The following is a 19,435-nucleotide window of genomic DNA, read 5'->3' as shown; positions in this document are numbered from 1 at the left end:
TTCCCTCTCTTTGAAATATATTCCTTTTCCTTTTTCTGTTTGCAGAAGCCATGAGAATGTTTAGGTTCCAATTCACAATTTGGTTCATTAGTCATTTCCTTTTAAAGAACAGGGTCCTCTTCATCTTAAGGCCCTCACCCTTAACAGACTTGCTGCATGCAAACGTTTTTCATTAAAGTTCATGTCATTGTGTTAGTGCAACACCATTTTTTAAAAAAAATAATGCACCTAACTCTTTTATTTGGACATCAAATGTAGCAGATGTGGTCAAACTAGGTATCAATTGAAGTGGTAAGGGCCTAGAGATGAGACTTCAGGGGGGTGGTTGCGGCCGTGCAGCAGGATTACAGACATTTGTAGGCTTTAGAGTACCTCTCACACACACACACATGCATCACCCCACGTACCCCCTTGTTCTGTGACCTGTAGTGTGCATCAAGGGCTGGTAACAAGGTCCATATGTGGTCACTTCCTCCCTCTCCTGCCCTAATGTGAAGAGGCTGTATTAACAAGACTACAGAATCCATTGATTAACCTTCCAGAGGAAGAAGAAAGACACTAACAGAGAGGGGAAAAAAAGACTTACAAGCTTCCTTGTGCAATAACTTTTTTTGACATGAAGAGAGAGAAGAGAGAACTGTGCATCATGAAGCAGACCTGGAAACATTTTGCTTCCCATCATAGATCATGCGATTGGTCACTGATGATCCCAAATCAAGTCTGTAAAAGTAACAGTACACGTAAACATCCAACAATGATGCAACTGAGATTTTTATGGTTTTTAAGAGTGATAAGAGAATGGGATGTCCTGAGGATTACAGATACCTGGCACCTCATCGTGGGATCTTTTTAAGTCGGGGGTTAGGTGAGGGATTTTTTTTTTTTTTATCTGTAGTCGTTCTGTCAGTGGTCTTGGCATGCACACCCAACTGAAAAATGCCTTTTCATTCTGCCAAGTGTGTGAAATATACGAGGCTCAAATGACAAAGAAAGCCAATCCGAAGCTGAGTCTGAATTTGTTGTGGATCAACTTGTTCCTGGCGGTGCAGTGCTTAACCTTGATTGTTGCAGAATCATTCAGGAGTGCAGTCAAGCTCCCATGAGCCGAATTTCCTCTTGAGACATGAATGCGCCTTACAAAAGATGTCAAACAAAAGCTAAAAGCGCCATACTGTTTGCATCACACGGGCCCTGTGAGGAGAAATGAGTTTGTCATCAAGTTGAATGTGTTACTTCTGAAACTGAAGGGAAATATTTGACGTACCTGTCAGGCTATTAGTAAGACTTTGTGGTAGTGCGTGCATCCACAGATGATTTTGAACTTAAGAACCAACATAAGCCTGTGTAATTTAGACAAAACCATGTTAAGTCAGTAATGAAACATGCAGTTGGTGTGGATTTAGAGCGACTTCAACAAGAGCGTTGACATTGTGTTGCTTAGAGTTTGTTGTGGATGATGCGAGTTGCAAAAAGTGAAATGAATGAATTGTTTGTTACTCACAGCACTGATACCTAATAATCTTGCACTACCCACAATCCATTTGCTGATATTTTTCCCATCCAGGCCATTTGGATCTAATTAAAGACAACATGTAAACAGTTCATTTAATCTGGGAGACTCCGACGCAAACAGATGATTTACTGCTAATAATAAAATCACAGCAGAGTATTAAGCTGAAGGGGAATAAGCCAATGATGGACACTCTACATCAACTGCCATCCATTCAGAACATTAATTACATCTCAGACCAGTTGTGATGCTCAGTTTCCCACGAATGCATACAAAAGGCTGTGTGAATTATTGACGTGTAAGTGGATTAGTGACACATTCTTCAAAACAATTGTTGTGTTTGTTTATTACCGTGTGAAAAGTCTTCCGGTCATTCTCTGTACTCAGCAGACAAAACACTTTTGCACAATACCCGAATGTGCCATATTTTGTGGTCTGCGATGCGTCATTGTGGAAATCTGTCTCTGGGTGTTATGTCACATGACGACAAAATAACAACAGCCAAGAGCTTCGCCATGGGTGGATGGTAAAGTGGGATTCCCTCAGTAACATACATCTTCTTGAAGGAAACTTTCCACCATAGCCAGACAGTTCACATAGGGACAATAATTGATAACTCTCAGACTAATAATTATCATCCCGAAAGTTCAAATTAAACAGCTGCCCTCACTACAGTCCACAGACACTTCATTTTCTCTCTTATTTATAAGATAAGTGTCTGCTAAAGGATGATGGGCGTGATCTACATATTAATTCACAGGCTGCTTTTAGGACAAAGAGAAGGAGAAAAAAAATCTTTGAATCTTTGAAGAAGATTTGATTTTCTCTTTGAAAATGAGCAGAAAGTAACGTAATTGAAGAAAGACCTTTACAAATTGTATGTTCCTTCCCTGATCATGAGGAGTTTAAATGGTACTTGTGAACAATCACAGAGTAATGTGTTGAAAATGTGTCAATATCATACATTTTTCTCTCCTTTTTTCCATCCTCACCAGTTACATGCAGCTTCATGTTTTGTGCAGGGGAAATCAAATGGATCAGGAACTGCTTCCAAGGTGGCATAAAGCCATCAGAATCAAACAGAGGTGTCTGTAGAAACAATAATAGCTATAAAATTGTAGTTTTTAGCTGCAGTGATAGAGAGAAGTCCAGGCTGTAGAAGCATGCAAAAGTGAAATCTAATATTTAACATAGATATTAAACTTCTCTTATGCATAATGCAGAATTAGAGTCGCCTAACTTACCTCAACATCATTCAGAAGAGAGTATTTGTGTTTTTTCATTCAGCATTTTAAATGGCAGCCAATGAAACCTCAGAAAGTGATGAATAATTATAATAATTAGGATGTTTAATTTAACTGAGACCAGAAATGGCAGAGGCCCAGAAAGTGTGTCCAGACCAGAACCAAGGCCTCAGTGACCAGGTCATTCTGTCCTGGTCCAACACAGGGAGGCAAAATGAGGAACACATGGTCTGACAACCAAGTCAGATCTTAGCTCGGTGAATGAGACTAACAATTTTTATTCCACTGCTCTGTTAGGAGAACTTTGTTCACGCAGGAAGTATAAAACATGATGCAGAGTATAGTTTAGATTGTGTACTGTCTTCTTCCTCCATCTAGTGGTCAAAAGTAAATTAAGTTCTTCAGCTGCTTTATTTGATCTGTAAGATAACCTGTTGCCTACCTTGAGGCATTTTTCATGTCTGATGTTGTTATTGTTGGGTTGTTTACTTTCATAGCTGCATATACACTAGCATGTATGTAAAGAGATATTCATAAACAGCTGGCTGCTTTAGAGCAAACACAAAGAGCTCAGATTGTAAAATCACGCTCTTTTCTCTTCATTTATTTAATGTTCACAGTCATTACCAGATTCATTTTAAAATAGATCTTAAGACTCTTGGCCTGTAATTTTTACATCTACAACACTACACTATTCTTACTCATCACTAAAATGTTGCATCTATCATTTTGGGCATAGATGATCTCAGCTATACCATAATTAAATATAGCAAAATATCAGCTTCATTATTTCTCAATAAAAAGAAAAAAGTTTTTTCTATCCTTACTCTAACTTTGCCAAAGTGCTGAGTAGTTACTTCTCTGTATCCACCACTAGAGGGCAGTGTGCCACTATTGCCTAAAGGGAGGGGACAATCAGGTGAGTGTTTTTCAAGGTCAGTGTTACACATCACACTGATTGTTTGAACAGGTAGCAGTGTTCTGGACATGTACAGTAAGACAGCACACCACCGCTCCATGATGAGGCAGCACTACATGAGGCAGAGGACCTCCATTATAAGTGATGCAGTTGTCTCCCAGATGTGTGATACTGCAGTCCGGCCAAAGTCACAGTCATCCTGAAACAGCTAGTTAGTCAGATACAATCACGGCACATCAGCTTCCCCAATTAGGTCAAAGAGCCTCATTAAATAAGCCAAAGATTTACTCACTAACAAATCCACCACACTGCATGTGATTTGCTTTCTTAATTCCAATCACATCGGCTGAGACTAAAGGGTGCCGTTGGCAGTGGAAGGAGAGATCATTTTTAATAAGCTGACAGACGCACATAAGCCGTGCAGCCGCGATGTCAGGGAAGAGTTTGGTCTGTCTTCAGCTGCAGTGGCTTGCACCATTCGCTCGCACATGCAGAGAAACCATCTCTGAACTCATCCACTAGAAAAGGATCTGAGCTGTGGAGGAGCTGAGTTAGCCGCACAGACACACACACACACACACACACACACACACACACACACTGAACGGCTGAGCCCCCATTGGTCGACGTCTCTCCACCCCACCGCGAGAGTCTCTGAGGGGTCTGCTGCAGTACTCTGCTCCAGGGGCCTGGAAACGCTGGAGTGAACCATTTTTTTCCCCTTACTTCTATTTTTGGGCTGGATATTGAAGGTCCACAGCCTCCCTCATTTTCCACTGTTTTTCTACATACTGGTTCCCAGTGTACGCTGCTCGCACAGCCTCAGTCCCTCCTCTGCAGATAGGAACAGCAGTAAGGCCTGTAGCTCTGAGAGGCAATATGATACCACTGAGACAACAAGAATCTGTGCAATAAGCTAGTGAGGAAGGACGCATAAATCGTGCCTCTGCAGCAGGGCCCAGGGGCAGCAACCCAGTGCTCAGCCAGCCATGTAGACTCAGGCCACAGCTAAAAGAATTCGGAAAGGACCCCTCCTGCAGCCCATCCCCCTCATACAAAGAGACGTGATTTAACTGGTCTTCTCAGAGAACCAAGGAAACCATGAGCTTTGTTGTTTTAAGCCAAACTGAATGATCTTGGTGCACATTTTCTGCTCTCAGCTGTAATAAAACTGTCTTAATAGGATGTGTGTGTGATTAATAACACTGCATCAGTCAACAAGATGAATACACTGTAGCACACAATGCTTTAAATTTACAGTAACATAAGTCATAGAGAGGACAAGAGGAAGAAAAACATTCTAGAAAAATATTGTGGATCAGCTTAAACTTGTCTAAAATTACATATAAAAAAGGTTATTTAGAGCTCTCTTGTTTGGAAGAATTCACAAAATAAAAGTTTGGAATAATAGCTCTGTTATTATTATTATTATCATTATTATTATTATTATTATGCTATTTACTAAAAAAATGCAGCTATAATTACAGGTCAGTAGCAAAGCTGTTGGTCGAAAATGTGCATAGCTGAACTGATGATGATGAGTTTGGCCAAAGTGTATTAATATTAGTCACGTTATAGTGTGTGAAAGAGCAAAACACTTTTATTTTGTAAAGATTGATGCTAAAAATATTAATTGTAATCAGGGTGTAAGCCAGAAAAAAAGGCCACTATTATGTCTCTGCTGCCATAAGCTTCTGTGGATCCATCAGTCTCATCAAAGAAAACTCCTCAACCTCAGTCCTGGAGTAAAACACAAGTGTATCTGCCCACATTCATAAAATAGAGGGAGGTCCCTAATTCCACAATAGCCTATAGGGCTTCAGATTCATGTAGGAACCTGTCAGAGGGAAGAAGCATGTTTATGAATGAACAAACTGCTTCTCTGCCCGAGTTCAGTGTGAAGTCTGTTGTTGCAAAAGTCCTGGAAGCATCCCATCACTGCACTTTTCATGCTGCTGTGTGCGCATTTATGCATTTTTTTCTCATCCTGGATGCACACATGAAAGTCTTAATAAACTTTTATAACAACAGAGATGTGTGTTTTACAGTTTGTGATGTGTGTCCCCTCTAAGTTTTCACCCTCTCCCTCCTCCTCCTCCCCCCCTCTTCACTCACTCGGCTGTCAGGTTTGACAGCGGATTGACAGGGTGTGATTGGGATGTTTGGATTTTAAGCAGTGGTTTCTGTATCTCCGCGGCCTCAGAAATGGGTATCCGGCTTATTGATGGTGCTGAATGCCAGCGGGCATTAGAACAGCAAGCGGCCATCTGCCAGCCTCGCGAACTAGCAACCCCACCAGCTGCAGTCGCAAAACGCCCTACAAAGCAGGACATGCATGCAGCTTCTGACGTCTGCGGCCACACTGCGCTACAAAGCCCAGAAAAACCAGGAGCGGAAACAATGAGAATCAGGCTTATAGACGCCGCATAGGTCCACCACCGGCAAGTTTTTTCGAGCAGAGGCTGCAGTTAAGTGCACATCAGTTCATTTCGGATGAGCGGTTCGTACGATTGTTTTTCCACAGTGAAAAAATATACATAAAAAGACTCATGCAGGGGCACTTTAATACCCCGACATGGCGACGGCAAGAAAAGGGAGAGAGCTTTTTACTATTTTGGAAACTAGCGCGGACGCAGAAAGTAGCACGGTGTGCGACAGTCAAGACTCTCCGCTTAATCTTTCGGCCGATGTGAAGTGGTTTGAAATTCCGTACAGAAAGCCAGACTCGGACGAGGAAGACGGAGTGCGGGAGGAAGAAGAAGAAGAGGAGGAGGCGGCGGAGGAGGACGGCGGCGGCGAGGGGGAGAATGGATTCACGAGCACAGCAGCAGCCGCGGCGGAGGCTGCGGACGCGGCCAGCTTCATCGCCGGAGGAGGCTGCAACATAATTCTGGTCACCGGCAGTAACGGGATCAAGCACGACGAGGAGGAGTACGCAGAGGACTGTTATTATTCTACCTCCACCAACTGCTCGGACACCACCTCCAACGATTCGGATATTGATTTCTCCGATTTGGAGGAGGAGGAGCGCAGGAGTTTTTTCAGCTTTGAAGATGACTTGGACGAGGACTGCACTTCTCCGGACTTCTGGGGCGAACCGGACCAGGTCATCGCTATCGAACCTTTCTCCGCTGTCAGTGGCCCTCAGCACTCGCTGGGGGACGATGCTGACACCCGTGACTATTTCCGGATACTCTTCCCAGATTCTCTTTTTGAACACATGGTAGAACAAACAAACAATTACGCCCTCTATCGGCAGAGGAGGAGCGGGAAGTCAGACCCCCACTGGCACCCCACTGATGTGAGGGAGATGAAAGCCTATGTGGGTCTGAATATCCTCATGGGCATCAACCAGCTTCCAGACATTGGCATGTACTGGGCCAGTGACATTTTCATAGGCAACGCAGGCTTTAAAAAAACTATGACAGCCAGGCGCTTTGAGAAGCTCACCCAGTACCTGCAGCTGTGTGACCGAGAGTCAGAGCCCGTGCGCGGAGAGCGTGGATACGATGGCCTCTTCAAAATCAGGCCTCTGTTGGACGTGGTGGAGAACACTATGTGGGACGCATACGTGCCCAACCGCTGTCTGACCATAGACAAGTGTGCCATTGTCATGAAGGGACGCTTCTCCCCCACTCAGTACATGTCCTCCAAGCCCCTGAGGAAGGGCCTCACAGTGTGGATGCTGTGTGACTCCCGTTCAGGCTACTGCCACCGGGCCAAGATCTACTTAGGCAAACCCAGCGAAGACGAGGCGGCGGCCTGCCTGGGCTACAGGATGGTGACCTCGCTGGTGCGCGGCCTGGAAGGTCAGTACCACCACCTCTTCATGGACAGCTTCTTCACCTCGGTGCCCCTGCTCCAGAGGCTGCTGAGGGACGGCCTGTACGCCTGCGGGCCCACCCAGCCGGGGCGCAAAGGTTATCCGGAGGTCCTCCGCCCCCGCAACGTTGGAAAGCTGTCCCAGGGTGAGTTCTACCAATGCCAGCGCGGCAACCTGATCGCTACGGTGACACGGGATGTCAAGGTGGTGAGCTGCCTGTCCACAAACTGTGCCCCCGGCATTGTGGGTATCAGTCCAGGTCGGCAGCAGCGAGAAACAGATGGGGGCGAGAGTGACAGCATGGACGGCTCAGGGTTGTCGTTCGGCGTTCCTCGACCTCTGCCCCTGCTGTTGTACCAGGAGAACATGAGAGGGGTGGACCTCTGCGATCAGCTGAGGGAGTGCTACCAGGTGGGCCGGCCGTGTAAGAAGTGGTGGCGCTACTTCCTTTGGTTCTACGTCAACCTGTGCATTGTAAACGCCTACGTAATCCTGAGGGAGAGCAGAGGGGGCACGCCGCCGGCGGGCTTCAATGGCAAGCAGTTCACCCAGCGCCACTTCCGTGTTCGCCTGGCGCAGCAGCTGATTGGTGACTATCAAGGAGCGAGGGGCATGGAGAGGGCGGCACGCAAGAGACATGCAGATTCACCCATAGAGTATGGACATCGCCTGGAGCGCATGTCAGAGCGCTCTCGTCGCTGCAGGAACTGCACCAACAAAGGACTGCGACATGAAAGCGTGTTCGGCTGCAAGATATGCAATGTCCACCTATGCAGGGGAGGGTGCTTCTCTGAGTTTCATAAATAAAACTGAACTGGTTTTTTTGTTGTTTTTATATCCTTTGTGTAATCAAACGACTTGTGTCAAGGGATTTTTTTAAAACAGTAAAACAATTTGTAATTCCAAAGGTTACCACTACAAGTGCACAATATAGTCACACATTTTATGTAGAGCTAGTTTTAGGTTAGAAGTATTATTGCACGTATAATAGAGAAAATAATCAGAGAATCTGTAGATTATTTGAATTAGTATAGAATGTTTTGGCAACTTGCCTTCTGTAACACTGACAGAATTGCCTTGTGTCACTTTTTTATACATTTAAAATATGGTAAGGATTTTATATGAAAAAGATGAAATCAAACTTTTCTGCACTTACAATAGATCAGAAAATGTTTACAATGGGAAGTTTATCTCTCTCCTTTTCCAAAATAAAACTTCATGATGATGATCTGAACTGAATCACTCCTTTCTTTCTGTCGTTTCAATGCATGGAAAACATCACAATAGTTAATATTCGAAAGAAAAAATAATGTTAATTGAGTGTGAACATTGATGAAGTTACACAGCTTCAGCTTTGGTTGACTGTGTTCCTTCACACATGAAAATCTGTGTGTATCTGGGCCTTCAAGGGGACACAGCTTGGAGCAATTAGAGAGCAGAAAAAGCCCCTCAGTACTCTCCAGCCAATGGACCTAGTGATGCCATTTCTTTCTCCAACCGCACTACAGACACAGAGCCATCTGTGGCCCTATTACTCTGAGTCCAAACCCAAAAAGTGGTACTTGTCAGTGACACGATTGGAAAATGACAGAAACATGGCAGAGAGACTCTTTTTGAAGGAAGATTCTTTGTCTGATGGATCAGAGTGAGCACAGAGGGTGAAGACATTCGCTTGAATGATGTAAAACAGCTTGTACACAATTAGTCAGATGAGGGTGTTCTGGATCAAAGCTGTTTCTGCAGTCCTAAGAATCAAGGACAGTTAAATTAAGAAGTATCGGTGAGTTGCGTTTAACATAAATGTGTGTTTTCACCGCAGCTTTTCTGAGCGTTCAGTTGTTGGCTGACTGGCTGAAGGCTGTACGTAGGCAGAGATAGGCCGCTTCAGCAGGTCAGACTACCCGTCTCCTGTGTCTCCTTCTGAGGTCTCTCTTTCTCTCCCTCTCCCTCCTCAGGCTCCGCTTTGCCATCCTACACATTCACACACACTTACACAAACACCACACACACATACACACACACACACACACACACACACACACACACACACACACACACACACACACACACACACACACCCTCCCTTCCCCTTCACTCCGCTCTCCTGCACTCCCTCAGCCGTTCCCCAGCTGGGAGAGGGTTAGTCAACTGGACGCCCATCCCGCTGATCTGCGGGAGCCCATGGGGAGTTGCCATGGCAACCGCGGCCGATGAAGACAGGGAGTCGCCAGCAGGCCCACATGGTTGTCATGGTACTCGCTCTGGCTACGGAGGTGGGAGGTGCCAGAGGCCACACCTCCCTACCCCTTCTCCAAAACCAGGGGAGGCAGTAGTGCATGCGTGTGTGTGTGTGCATGTGTGCGTGAGTCTGTGCATGCGTGTGTGTGTGTGTGTGTGTGTAGAGAGCTGGCTGGCTGACAGCCTGCACACTGTACATGGAGCCAGACTGGTTACCAGGCAGGCTCTGCTACAACACAGCCAAGACCACGACTGCTGCCAAAACTGAACCAAACTGCTGCTCTAGAGGCGTCTTCATGCAGGTGTTCCTGGGATTAGAGGAATCTGTCACGCTGTGTTCCTGAGCATACCAACCAACCATACCCAAAGTTATTTCTTTTTTCCTGCAGAACATGACTGACACCGCTGCTTTGCAGATATCTTCATGCAGGTGGAGGGGGCAGAATTTGCTAACTCTATGCAGCACACTGCAAATCTCTATTCTGCTCAGTCATACAGCATTAAAACCCTGTATTTTTCATTTTTCCAACATATGTCAAGTGACTTCAATGGCTGTCAGTCTTACTCTTCCCACATAGCCGAGTTATTGTTCTGTCAAAGTTATTACAGTTACTTACAATAATTGATACATTAAAAGCCACTTTTGACATTTTATTTAAATCACACTTTATGTTTCCACTCAAATATTAACACATTTCCAACAGACTCAAATGCCACATGATGACAAGCCAATCGCAGCAGATGTGAGCTGAAATGTGAGTTCAATTTTCCAATTACAAAAATAGCAGTGCGGAGGATATGCACACCAGAACAGTGGAATCTGAAGCCCATATTGGTCACTCTTGTCCTTTTGTATTATTAATGTTGAAAGTGGAACATTTTTGTTTTCTGTCAATTCTCCTCTCTGGTTTGTGGGCTGACTGTGAAATCGTGAAGCTTTATTTGTGCTGAGTCAGAACCAAACATTGCTCTCTCTTTCTCTCTCTCTGGGTAGGTGGGTGTGCTGTATGTGGTGTCACAATAGCCAGATCTAATGTTTCCAGGATGGATCCCAACCATAAAACGCTCAGCTCTCAACATGTTCCCCCTCCTAGGCAAGGAAAGATCTCTGAGTCTCTGTCAAGAACATGGGGCCTGGTTTCACTTAAGAACCGCTGGTTGGGTAACACATGTACTGTTAGCATCATGAATGTGGCTTTGTTAAATACTTTCCTCTGTTGCAAAATGAGTGCATGGACAAGGACGGGCGTGAGAAACCCCAAACATCTAATTCTCAGCTCTTTCTGATTCCTTGTGTGTCTCTTTGCTGCAACGATTGAATGTTCTAGACAAGCATGAATGTGATGATTGTGAGAAGAAAAATGGCCTCTTAAAACGGAGTTGTTCAGATTATTCAGTGATTCACTGAAAACAACACTTTTGCCTTTTTTAAGTATTAGTTCAACCCAGGATTTCAAAAATTCTGCTTTTACTCAGCGCAGTGATGTAAAGTAACAACGTAAAGTACAATTCTGAGGTACTTGTACTTCCATCTTTGAGCTACTTCACAACAATTTATAGGGAAATAGGCACCTTTTAATTTTCATTGGTGTTATCACTAGTTACTTTTCAGAGAAGGATTTTATATAAATACATAGTAAATTGTGAAATACAGTGCATTATTAAAAATTAAACCATGATTCCTGATCTTTTCCACTGGTGACCCTTTTCAGGAAAAACATGTCTTTTCAGATGTCTGTGAGCTGCTGGGGGTCAAGAAGAGGAAAATTCTCCTGTAAACTGCTCTGTTTCTTTCTTTAAGTTTCTACAGCAATCCCAAGATTGCAAAGAATATTGAATGTTATTTAAAACCAACAAACTGAAGGCAGATTTGTTCAGCAGAGCTTCATATTTTTTTGTCCTTCCTTCATCTCTTTTTTCCTTGCCTTTATCGATGGATAATATCGATAATGCTTCTGTTATGATAAATAGAATTAGAAGAATTTCCTGTGTTTAATGCTAATTACAATAACAATAAAGTCTAAACCTTATCGGGATTAAAAAGGGGCTGCAAACAGTGACATGTACAGAGTGAGTGTTCTGGTAGGTACCAGTTTGATGGAAGAGTAAATCAGAGCAAAGAAGGCGGGACAAGAACATTTGATCTCCTTTCTTGGTTCTTCTTTCTATTTCAACTTTCTAATTTTCCAATTAGTGAAAAAAAGCAGAGAAAAAGTACTCATTCTTTAAAATCAGTAGGCATAACTGACATATGCTTGAACTAATGTGTTTTTCACATTTAGTATTTGTTCTTTGACTTTGAATTAAATAGACTTCCAGTCGGTCATTAGAACACAACACAGGACACCTGGAGATACCGGGTCTTTGGGACATACTGTGAAACTGTTGTATATTTATGATTTAATTAGTAACTGTCGTAAAAGCTGCCTGTGATCTAACTGGCCTTTAATCAGTGTTGCAGCTGTAATGTGATACTTGCATTGACTTCAACTGGCTGAGGAATGTAAAATAGAAACAACAGGATTCTCTGATGTGTGCAGATAATAGCTAGAGTTCAATACAGTTAAATTAATGTAGTTACTGAAGTGACACATATCTCCATCTAGTGGACAGGAGAGTACATAATATGGAAAGACACTTGAACTTGCCCAGAAAACATCCATCGTACATCCACTGCTTATTCCTAATTAGGGTCGCGATGTTGCAATGATGTTTAGGCCTATTTATTGACCCCACAGCATTTCTGAGGCAACAGTGCTAACCACCCAACCACCATGCAACCATCCAGAAAACATCCACTCATTTAAATACACGACACTGAATCAACATAGTTCCTCATGCTTTTATTTTGAATCCTGTCAAACAGCATCCATGCCATTTCCTTTTGATCTAACGCACCCTTTTAACCAGGAAGCTTTCGAAACCAGATAGATCTCTTTGGTTTTTGTTGAAGTGGTTTTGGTGAACCCAGTAGGATGACCAGGGGGAGTTTGATTTCTGGATCTCTTATTAGAGGGGCAGCAAGAGTGACCTGTAAAAAAAACACACACACACAAAATATTACTATCATTTTAATACAGTTTTTATCTCAGACTTACATAGATTACAAATTCAGGCAAAAGAAAGAATGAAAGATGAGGATGACACTGCAATAAAAGCAGTTGTCATTTTACCGACAGTAAACGTCAAGATCACTTTGTCTCTCTGTTACAACACCAGAGTTTCCTGGAAGCTCTGATGTAAATCTTTTTGAGCTGATGCCATGAGGGAACAGGTTAGGCTGCAATATGACACTTTTGACTTCATCTACCCTCATTAGTGTGCGGACAAGCCGTGAGGAATCTCCCCTTTAACCCTTCCTTCGTCTCACTCTTCCTGTCTCTCCCCATCATAAAGCCACTGTGTGGTGCTGTTTGTCATCACTCAAGTCTTCAGTTTATAAAAGAAGACTAATAAATAAAAACAAACCTTGTGTTTCCTGAGTTTGTTATTGCTATGATTCAGTGATGGAGTCTCATTACGCTGGACTTTAGAGTGCAATAGAAGTACCTTAAGTCTATACTCAAGCTTCATCATGCAGCAGTTGAAGAAGGTAGGAGGGAGCTGTGGAGGGATGCTCAGGATTTTAGTTACAGTCCGACTGGTCTCAGCTGGAACAGAGTCTCCAGTCCCACAGAAGATGTCATTTGTGTGCACCATCCTCTTTGACTGAGCAACAAAGGTCTGCTTCTCACACAAGTAGAATTTGGGTGTTACAGTCCGTGCTGAGCCGTTGATTACTTCCACAGAGATTCCCATTGCCTCACCTGTTTATGTTTTGGAGAAAATAAAACTCATTCATGCTTCAGCTCGAGACAATTCAGGAGGAGCTGTTCTCTATTAAATCTGTTTACCTTGCTTTAATCCCATTTTTTCTGAGGTGACGTTCATTGTAATCCTTCCAGAGCCATAAAATGTAATCCTGGTCGCATGTTGTTGCTCCTACAGTTGTTTTTTATAAAGACATATGCAGTCAGGACGCCAAATCTTAAAATGTTTGATTGAATTCTGATGAGTCATTAAAAACCTAAATAGACTAAATAGAAGATAATTTTAATACCTTAAGTCCAATGATAATCATTTCTGATTTGGAGGCAAAGGGAAACTCAGACTTGGTCAGAAAAGGGAACTCCGTCTTGGTTTTCTGTACAAGCCAGACTGACTGAGTCAGCTGTGCTCGCAAACTATATGTGATGGTGCCCCATCTCCCCTTGTACGACGAAGGCATGTCTCTGTAAGGAAGGAGCCCAAAAGGACAAAAATTACTTTATCTCGCAGGATGGTAAGGAAATGTTTCTGTTAAATCTAAAATCCACATAAAGAGCAGTGTCAGAGTTCAACACATACGTATCTGGAATCACAAAGTTGAATGGATACACATTTCTCCCAGGGCTGATGATTTCTGAGCCTTATAAAAAGAAAATATTTTATGTTAAATACACATTCAGCAGTTTGTTGAAAATATTAATCAGTTCAAAAGCTTTGTGGTCATTTGGTGGCAGAAGCAAGATGATACTAACCGTCTCCTTTTTTTTTATCCTGAAGAATAATATGTTCAAAATTAAAGTATTTCTTCTTGTTGCTGTGGATCACTGTAGCTTGTCCCTCTTGTTCACACCAGCTTACTTTGGCCTTTCCTTTGGCTTTGACCACAAGACTCTGCACTTTGATTTCCTTGCTGGTCACCACTGTAACTTTTCCAGAGAGGGTGTCACCCGGAGAGAAGGTGCCTCGTTCATTCACCTTATCGTACTCCACTGACAGATGCTTCACAGTCATGATAATGCTGCGTCAAACAGCTTCCCAGAGGTTGTGAAGTAAAAGCAAGAGAGTTCTCCTTTAGTAAGTGATAAATCCCACAAATTTACCGCAAACCGGTTTGAATTGCTCCACAGTGGTGTTGCTATGAGGCTTTTCTTTGAAGAATAAGGATGCTGGTGAGGCAGCCATACGCACTGAAGCGGTAGACTCCTCCAGATCCTGTATCTGTGTCACACATGGTCACATGATCCAGCCTGCAGGTGTCACTTTCCCACAGGTAACTCTAGCCAGCAGGCTTGCAGGCTAAATTAGGCTAAATGAATGAACAGTGTGCTATGCTGTATGTGTGTTAAATCATTTGTATTGTTGAGTGAAGACTCTTAATAGCAATGCCAAAACTACTGTACATTACAGCACTGCATTATTCATACACTATGTTATCAATATACTGCATGACATTATGTTTATAAGATGACTTTATTCTCTCTAAATCATGAGACAGGATAGAAGCACATGAGGCAGATACTGCGACTGACTCAGATCTCTCTTTCAATGTAAAATGGATGAATAAAACAGAACGTTCACATAAAAGGAATGCAATATTTATGATGCAGATGCTATGTGTGCATATAAAGGAAATGCAAACTAGTATGTAGAGCGTTATTTTTTTCCCAGTATGGATAAATTTATGCTAAATGAGATTACATATGCTTTAACACAACTGACACATTCACAGTCAGGACATTATCTATCTATCTATCTATCTATCTATCTATCTATCTATCTATCTATCTATCTATCTATCTATCTATCTATCTATCTATCTATCTATCTATCTATCTATCTATCTCATGGTGATTCTGAGCTTATGAAAAAGTGAACATCGACTTTAAGTGAATGACTTTATTTGCAATGACTTCTCCAATTTGGTCAACAAGCAATTTCCGAAGCAACAATCTAAACATGAACAATTAGTGTAACTAAAAGACGATTAATCATCTGATACATAAACCAAGTACAAAACACTTTATGTATAATTTTTCAAGGACATAAGATTCATGCAATATTGTGAACTGAAATAAGAAAGAAGAAAAGAATTACTGATTTTACACATTATAGTGAACAGTTACTGGGCAGCACTGCTTCATATATGGAATAAAAGCTGTATAAACCTCTTTGTGGCTCCAGAGGGAGCTGCAGGACATCTGATAACTGCCAAGTTAAGTCCTCTTGATCTGGGGGTGTGGAGTAACAAAGGGAAGGTGGCCAGCAGCTCGAAGATTTATTGGCCACAAAATTGCACACATGAGTCTCGAAACATGCTTTTGATTACTGTATTGCACTGTGGATAATGTAGGCTTAAGCAAAGAGGAGGAGTTTGTGGAGTAAAAAGGATGATCCCTCTGGTTCTGATTGAGAAGCTGTAAAAAACTGACCACCTTGAGTCTGACAGAGTTATAGACATGCAACATTATAATGATGGTATATTCTTTTAAGGCAGGTATTTACAGAGCATTTCTATACGTGTCAGAAGGGAAGGAGGGGTAGCCTGCATACGCTCCATAGGGAGGAGGGGGATCCATAGGTGAGGGTACTCCAGGTTGGGGTGCGGTGTTCCACATAGCTTGAGGTAGTGCATATTGGGGCGTGGTGCTCAGTGGTTGCTTTGGGTTCCCAAAAGCTTCAAATCCAAAAGAAGAAGTGGCAGCAGGTGGTTGCTTTACATCTGAAAACTCAGGTAGGACCACTATAGGGATTTTGACCTCTGGGTCTGTAGCATATTTGATATCCAGCTGGATCTGTAAAAACAAACATACAAACAAACAAAAAACATTTATTTCATCATAAATATTGATTTTCATATTTGTAAAGTTTTCATATGAAGCTAGTTCAAGTCAGTTGCACTTTCTTATATTTCTTATTCCTTTGTTTTGTCACTAGGCATCCTCTGTGGACAGTTTTCTCTTTGTAGACTTTGAGGACCTTCGTTTAGAAACACTGAAATGAGGAAGTAGAAGCAAAGAATTTCCCAGGAGAGAGATAGTTTATGTCAGAGTTTGACTGTTAAGTCACAAGCAACAAAAAAATGAGACTTCATTTACGAACTGAAAGTATGAATAGGAAAAAAATAGCTTCACTCAAAGCAGTAATCAAGCATATAAACAAAAGAATGGTTATTATAGTGCAGTTTTTACCTTCAGCCTGTATTCTAGCTTGATGATGGCACAGTTCAGGATGGAGGGAAGCAGTTCTTTGGGGATGGTGATCATCTTGGTCACAGTTTTTTTGCCAGAGGAAGCCTCAACAGCCTTAGCCTTCTCCTTCAAGATCTCATGCGTGTTTACTCTCCTTCGACCCTGGGCAAAGAAGCTCATCTTCTCGTACAGTATGAATTTGGGCTTCACTGCACGACTGGAGTTATTGGTGATTTCAAGTGTGACTTCGATAGGGTCACCTGGAAAATGGAGAAAGCTAGTCACCAACTACACAAAGGTGCTACTTTACATTCAAAGAATATATCTTTACAAGAGTTAAGGATGGATGGGTATTGTATTTTGTGCTGAAACTAGGGTAACCCAATGGAGGAGTGGTAAACCTGAGTGACCAGGGCTTTCTCCTGTACTCTTTTCTTACATTTATTATCTGATTCCACTTTGTCAACCCTAATAAAGGCAAAAGTGGCAGTAAGCAATACCCTTAAAATCTGCTAAATAATAATAATAAAAACCCTTCTGAAATACGATTAGAAAATTTGTGCGGCTGCACCACTTCTCCATGTGTGGCTGGACAGATTAATCACAGAAACCTAAGTCATCACATTCAATGTACAAAAATAAATATTACCAATGACTGTCTTTTTCATCTATATTCCTACTATGGTAAAATCATGGGAGAAAATACATATTATGGGATTAAGACTCTGGTGCTGATTGGTCAGTTTCAGTAATGTAAGGTGCCAAATATAACCTTGTCCTTTCCATAACTTGAAGCAAAAATTAAAATTGTTAAAGAGTCATATAGACCCCACACACTAGTTTGTAATTTAGCTGTAGACTGGCCAAATGAATGCATCTACACAGAGAGGTTCCATCATTATGGGTCATATTATGGTTTCACTGGCATTACTCTCAGTATCCTTCTAGTTGGCCCCATTTCCCTTCAGAATCCATTCAGGGCCTCTATGACACAAACTAAAGAGGCATTTTGACAGCTGCAGTGAGAATGGCTGTAGTTGGAAGTGTCCTCTTCCTATAATGATTTGCAGCTCAAACTCAAAGCTAACCAATATCACTAGGATGGATAGAGCAATGCAGAAAAAAAATGAATATTTCTAACTTTTCAGAGTTTGAATAACTGGTTTTCTGTCTTCATATACTTTAGGCAACAGAGAAGGGAGGAGTACAGTGCCTAACAAACATTTCCTGGATTAAATATGTCAGTCAACATCCTCCACTCAACAAAACAAACAAAACTACGTTCAGCGCCTGCTTTCCAATGTAAATAATAGAGGCCTGAATAAGGAAACTCAATGAGTCAATATTCTCCACCGAGCTAAGATTCTTACCTTGTCTGTATCCCATCCGCTTTGTATGGACATCCAGTGAGACGTTTCCAGAGCCAAAAGCTCTGACGCTTTTGTCCTTGCAGCCATATTGAGGGTCCTGAATAGCAAATCTACTTGTTATAATAATGTGGTAAGATCTTGGTCTCTTTTGCATAAACAGTATTAATTATCTGATTAAATGATTGCATAGTTCAAAATGATTTCTTACCATAAGTCCGGGGATATCCATGTCTGCTTTGGACACAAATGTGAAGTAGGCTTTGGCTCTTTTTGTTAGCCTCATTGACTGTTTAAGCTCTGCCCTCACCTTATGGACAATTTTGCCAATGTTGTGTTTAAAACTTGATGGGATTTTCCTGTTAAGTGCAATAACAGAAAACGTAAATAAAATGAAAAGGAGTAATGTACGAATCTACAAAAACAAAAAGATTAGGTCAAAAACAGGTACCTGTCAGGAATAGTGAAGGTAAAAGGAAACACATGTCTTCCTTGTCCGATGACTTCAGTACCTGGAAAAGAGATACTTATGTTTAGTCTGGTGCATATTTTTAAAGAGTATACAATGGCATATTAACAAAAAGCCATAAAATTAGATAATATCAGCATCTTATGCCTTTATCATATAAAAAACTGCTGATGCAATACTTTACCATCTTGTCTTGATTCTCTCAAGATGTGCTGCTTGACCTCGTAATATTTCTCATCTGCCCAGTAAACGTGATGACGATTTTGCCCATAGTGTTCATGCCAGCAAACCCGAGCTTTTCCTTTAGCTATGAAAACAAGCGCTTGGATTGTAGTTTCTTTAGAAACCTCTACGATGATTCTTCCGTTGATGGCATCTCCATTTGTGAACGAGTTTTTGCTGTTGATGGCATCATATTCAATTGAGAAATTTGTGATGGTCATTTTCAACACAGAAAGAAAGAAAAGAACGTGGAAAATTGAAATCTCCCGTTAAAAACTAAGGTGAAATTCAAGCCCTGTAAGCTCTATTCACCTGTTCAGCACCGTTTATATCCAGGCTTAAGAATGCAAATCATGTTGAACCTGTTTTTCTTGTATACTTTTTGTACTCAAGGGTGCCACCCACTCAAAACATTCGGGCCTGCAAAGCCACTATGACTTAACAGATAATGGAGAAATGATAGATTAAATCGAGAAACCAGCATGCTCTCTTGAATGTCACGCTAGTGGGAGGAGATTATTACTAGTTTTCCATTTCATATCACATGCTGCCTTTTGTCATTGTGTCATCTGACATATTTTCCAGCAGTGCCAGCCAAATCTCTACTCGTTGTATATTCAAGATATGTTTATTTAATCTAAAGAAAAC

At 42.0% G+C, this 19,435-nt stretch overlaps 3 protein-coding genes across 3 annotated transcripts; 1 reads left to right on the top strand and 2 right to left on the bottom strand.

The window, feature by feature from the left end:
- The first annotated feature begins 6,248 nt into the window (after positions 1 to 6,248).
- LOC110950607 (piggyBac transposable element-derived protein 4-like) lies at positions 6,249 to 8,303 on the top strand. The gene has a single exon (XM_022193290.1). The coding sequence runs from the start codon at positions 6,249 to 6,251 to the stop codon at positions 8,301 to 8,303; it is 2,055 nt and encodes a 684-aa protein (XP_022048982.1).
- Positions 8,304 to 12,560: 4,257 nt separating this feature from the next.
- On the bottom strand, positions 12,561 to 14,739 carry LOC110950094 (arrestin domain-containing protein 3-like). Its single transcript, XM_022192499.2, has 6 exons — positions 14,294 to 14,739; positions 14,121 to 14,181; positions 13,834 to 14,005; positions 13,628 to 13,715; positions 13,284 to 13,540; positions 12,561 to 12,765 (listed from the first exon to the last, which is right to left on the bottom strand). Exons 1-6 carry the CDS (start codon positions 14,550 to 14,552, stop codon positions 12,637 to 12,639), a joined length of 966 nt encoding a protein of 321 aa, XP_022048191.2. The 5' UTR covers positions 14,553 to 14,739; the 3' UTR covers positions 12,561 to 12,636.
- Positions 14,740 to 15,461: 722 nt separating this feature from the next.
- LOC110950612 (arrestin domain-containing protein 3-like) lies at positions 15,462 to 19,068 on the bottom strand. The gene is made up of 6 exons (XM_022193303.2): positions 18,750 to 19,068; positions 18,548 to 18,608; positions 18,308 to 18,455; positions 18,100 to 18,196; positions 16,730 to 16,989; positions 15,462 to 16,333 (listed from the first exon to the last, which is right to left on the bottom strand). The coding sequence occupies exons 1-6, from the start codon at positions 19,006 to 19,008 to the stop codon at positions 16,040 to 16,042; spliced, it is 1,119 nt and encodes a 372-aa protein (XP_022048995.2). The 5' UTR covers positions 19,009 to 19,068; the 3' UTR covers positions 15,462 to 16,039.
- Positions 19,069 to 19,435: the final 367 nt, after the last annotated feature.

Source organism: Acanthochromis polyacanthus, chromosome 7, assembly GCF_021347895.1.
Source record: "Acanthochromis polyacanthus isolate Apoly-LR-REF ecotype Palm Island chromosome 7, KAUST_Apoly_ChrSc, whole genome shotgun sequence".
Classification (NCBI taxonomy): Eukaryota; Metazoa; Chordata; class Actinopteri; family Pomacentridae; genus Acanthochromis; species Acanthochromis polyacanthus.
The sequence above is the reverse complement of the archived record's forward strand: the minus strand, read 5'-3'. Positions and strand labels throughout refer to the sequence as shown.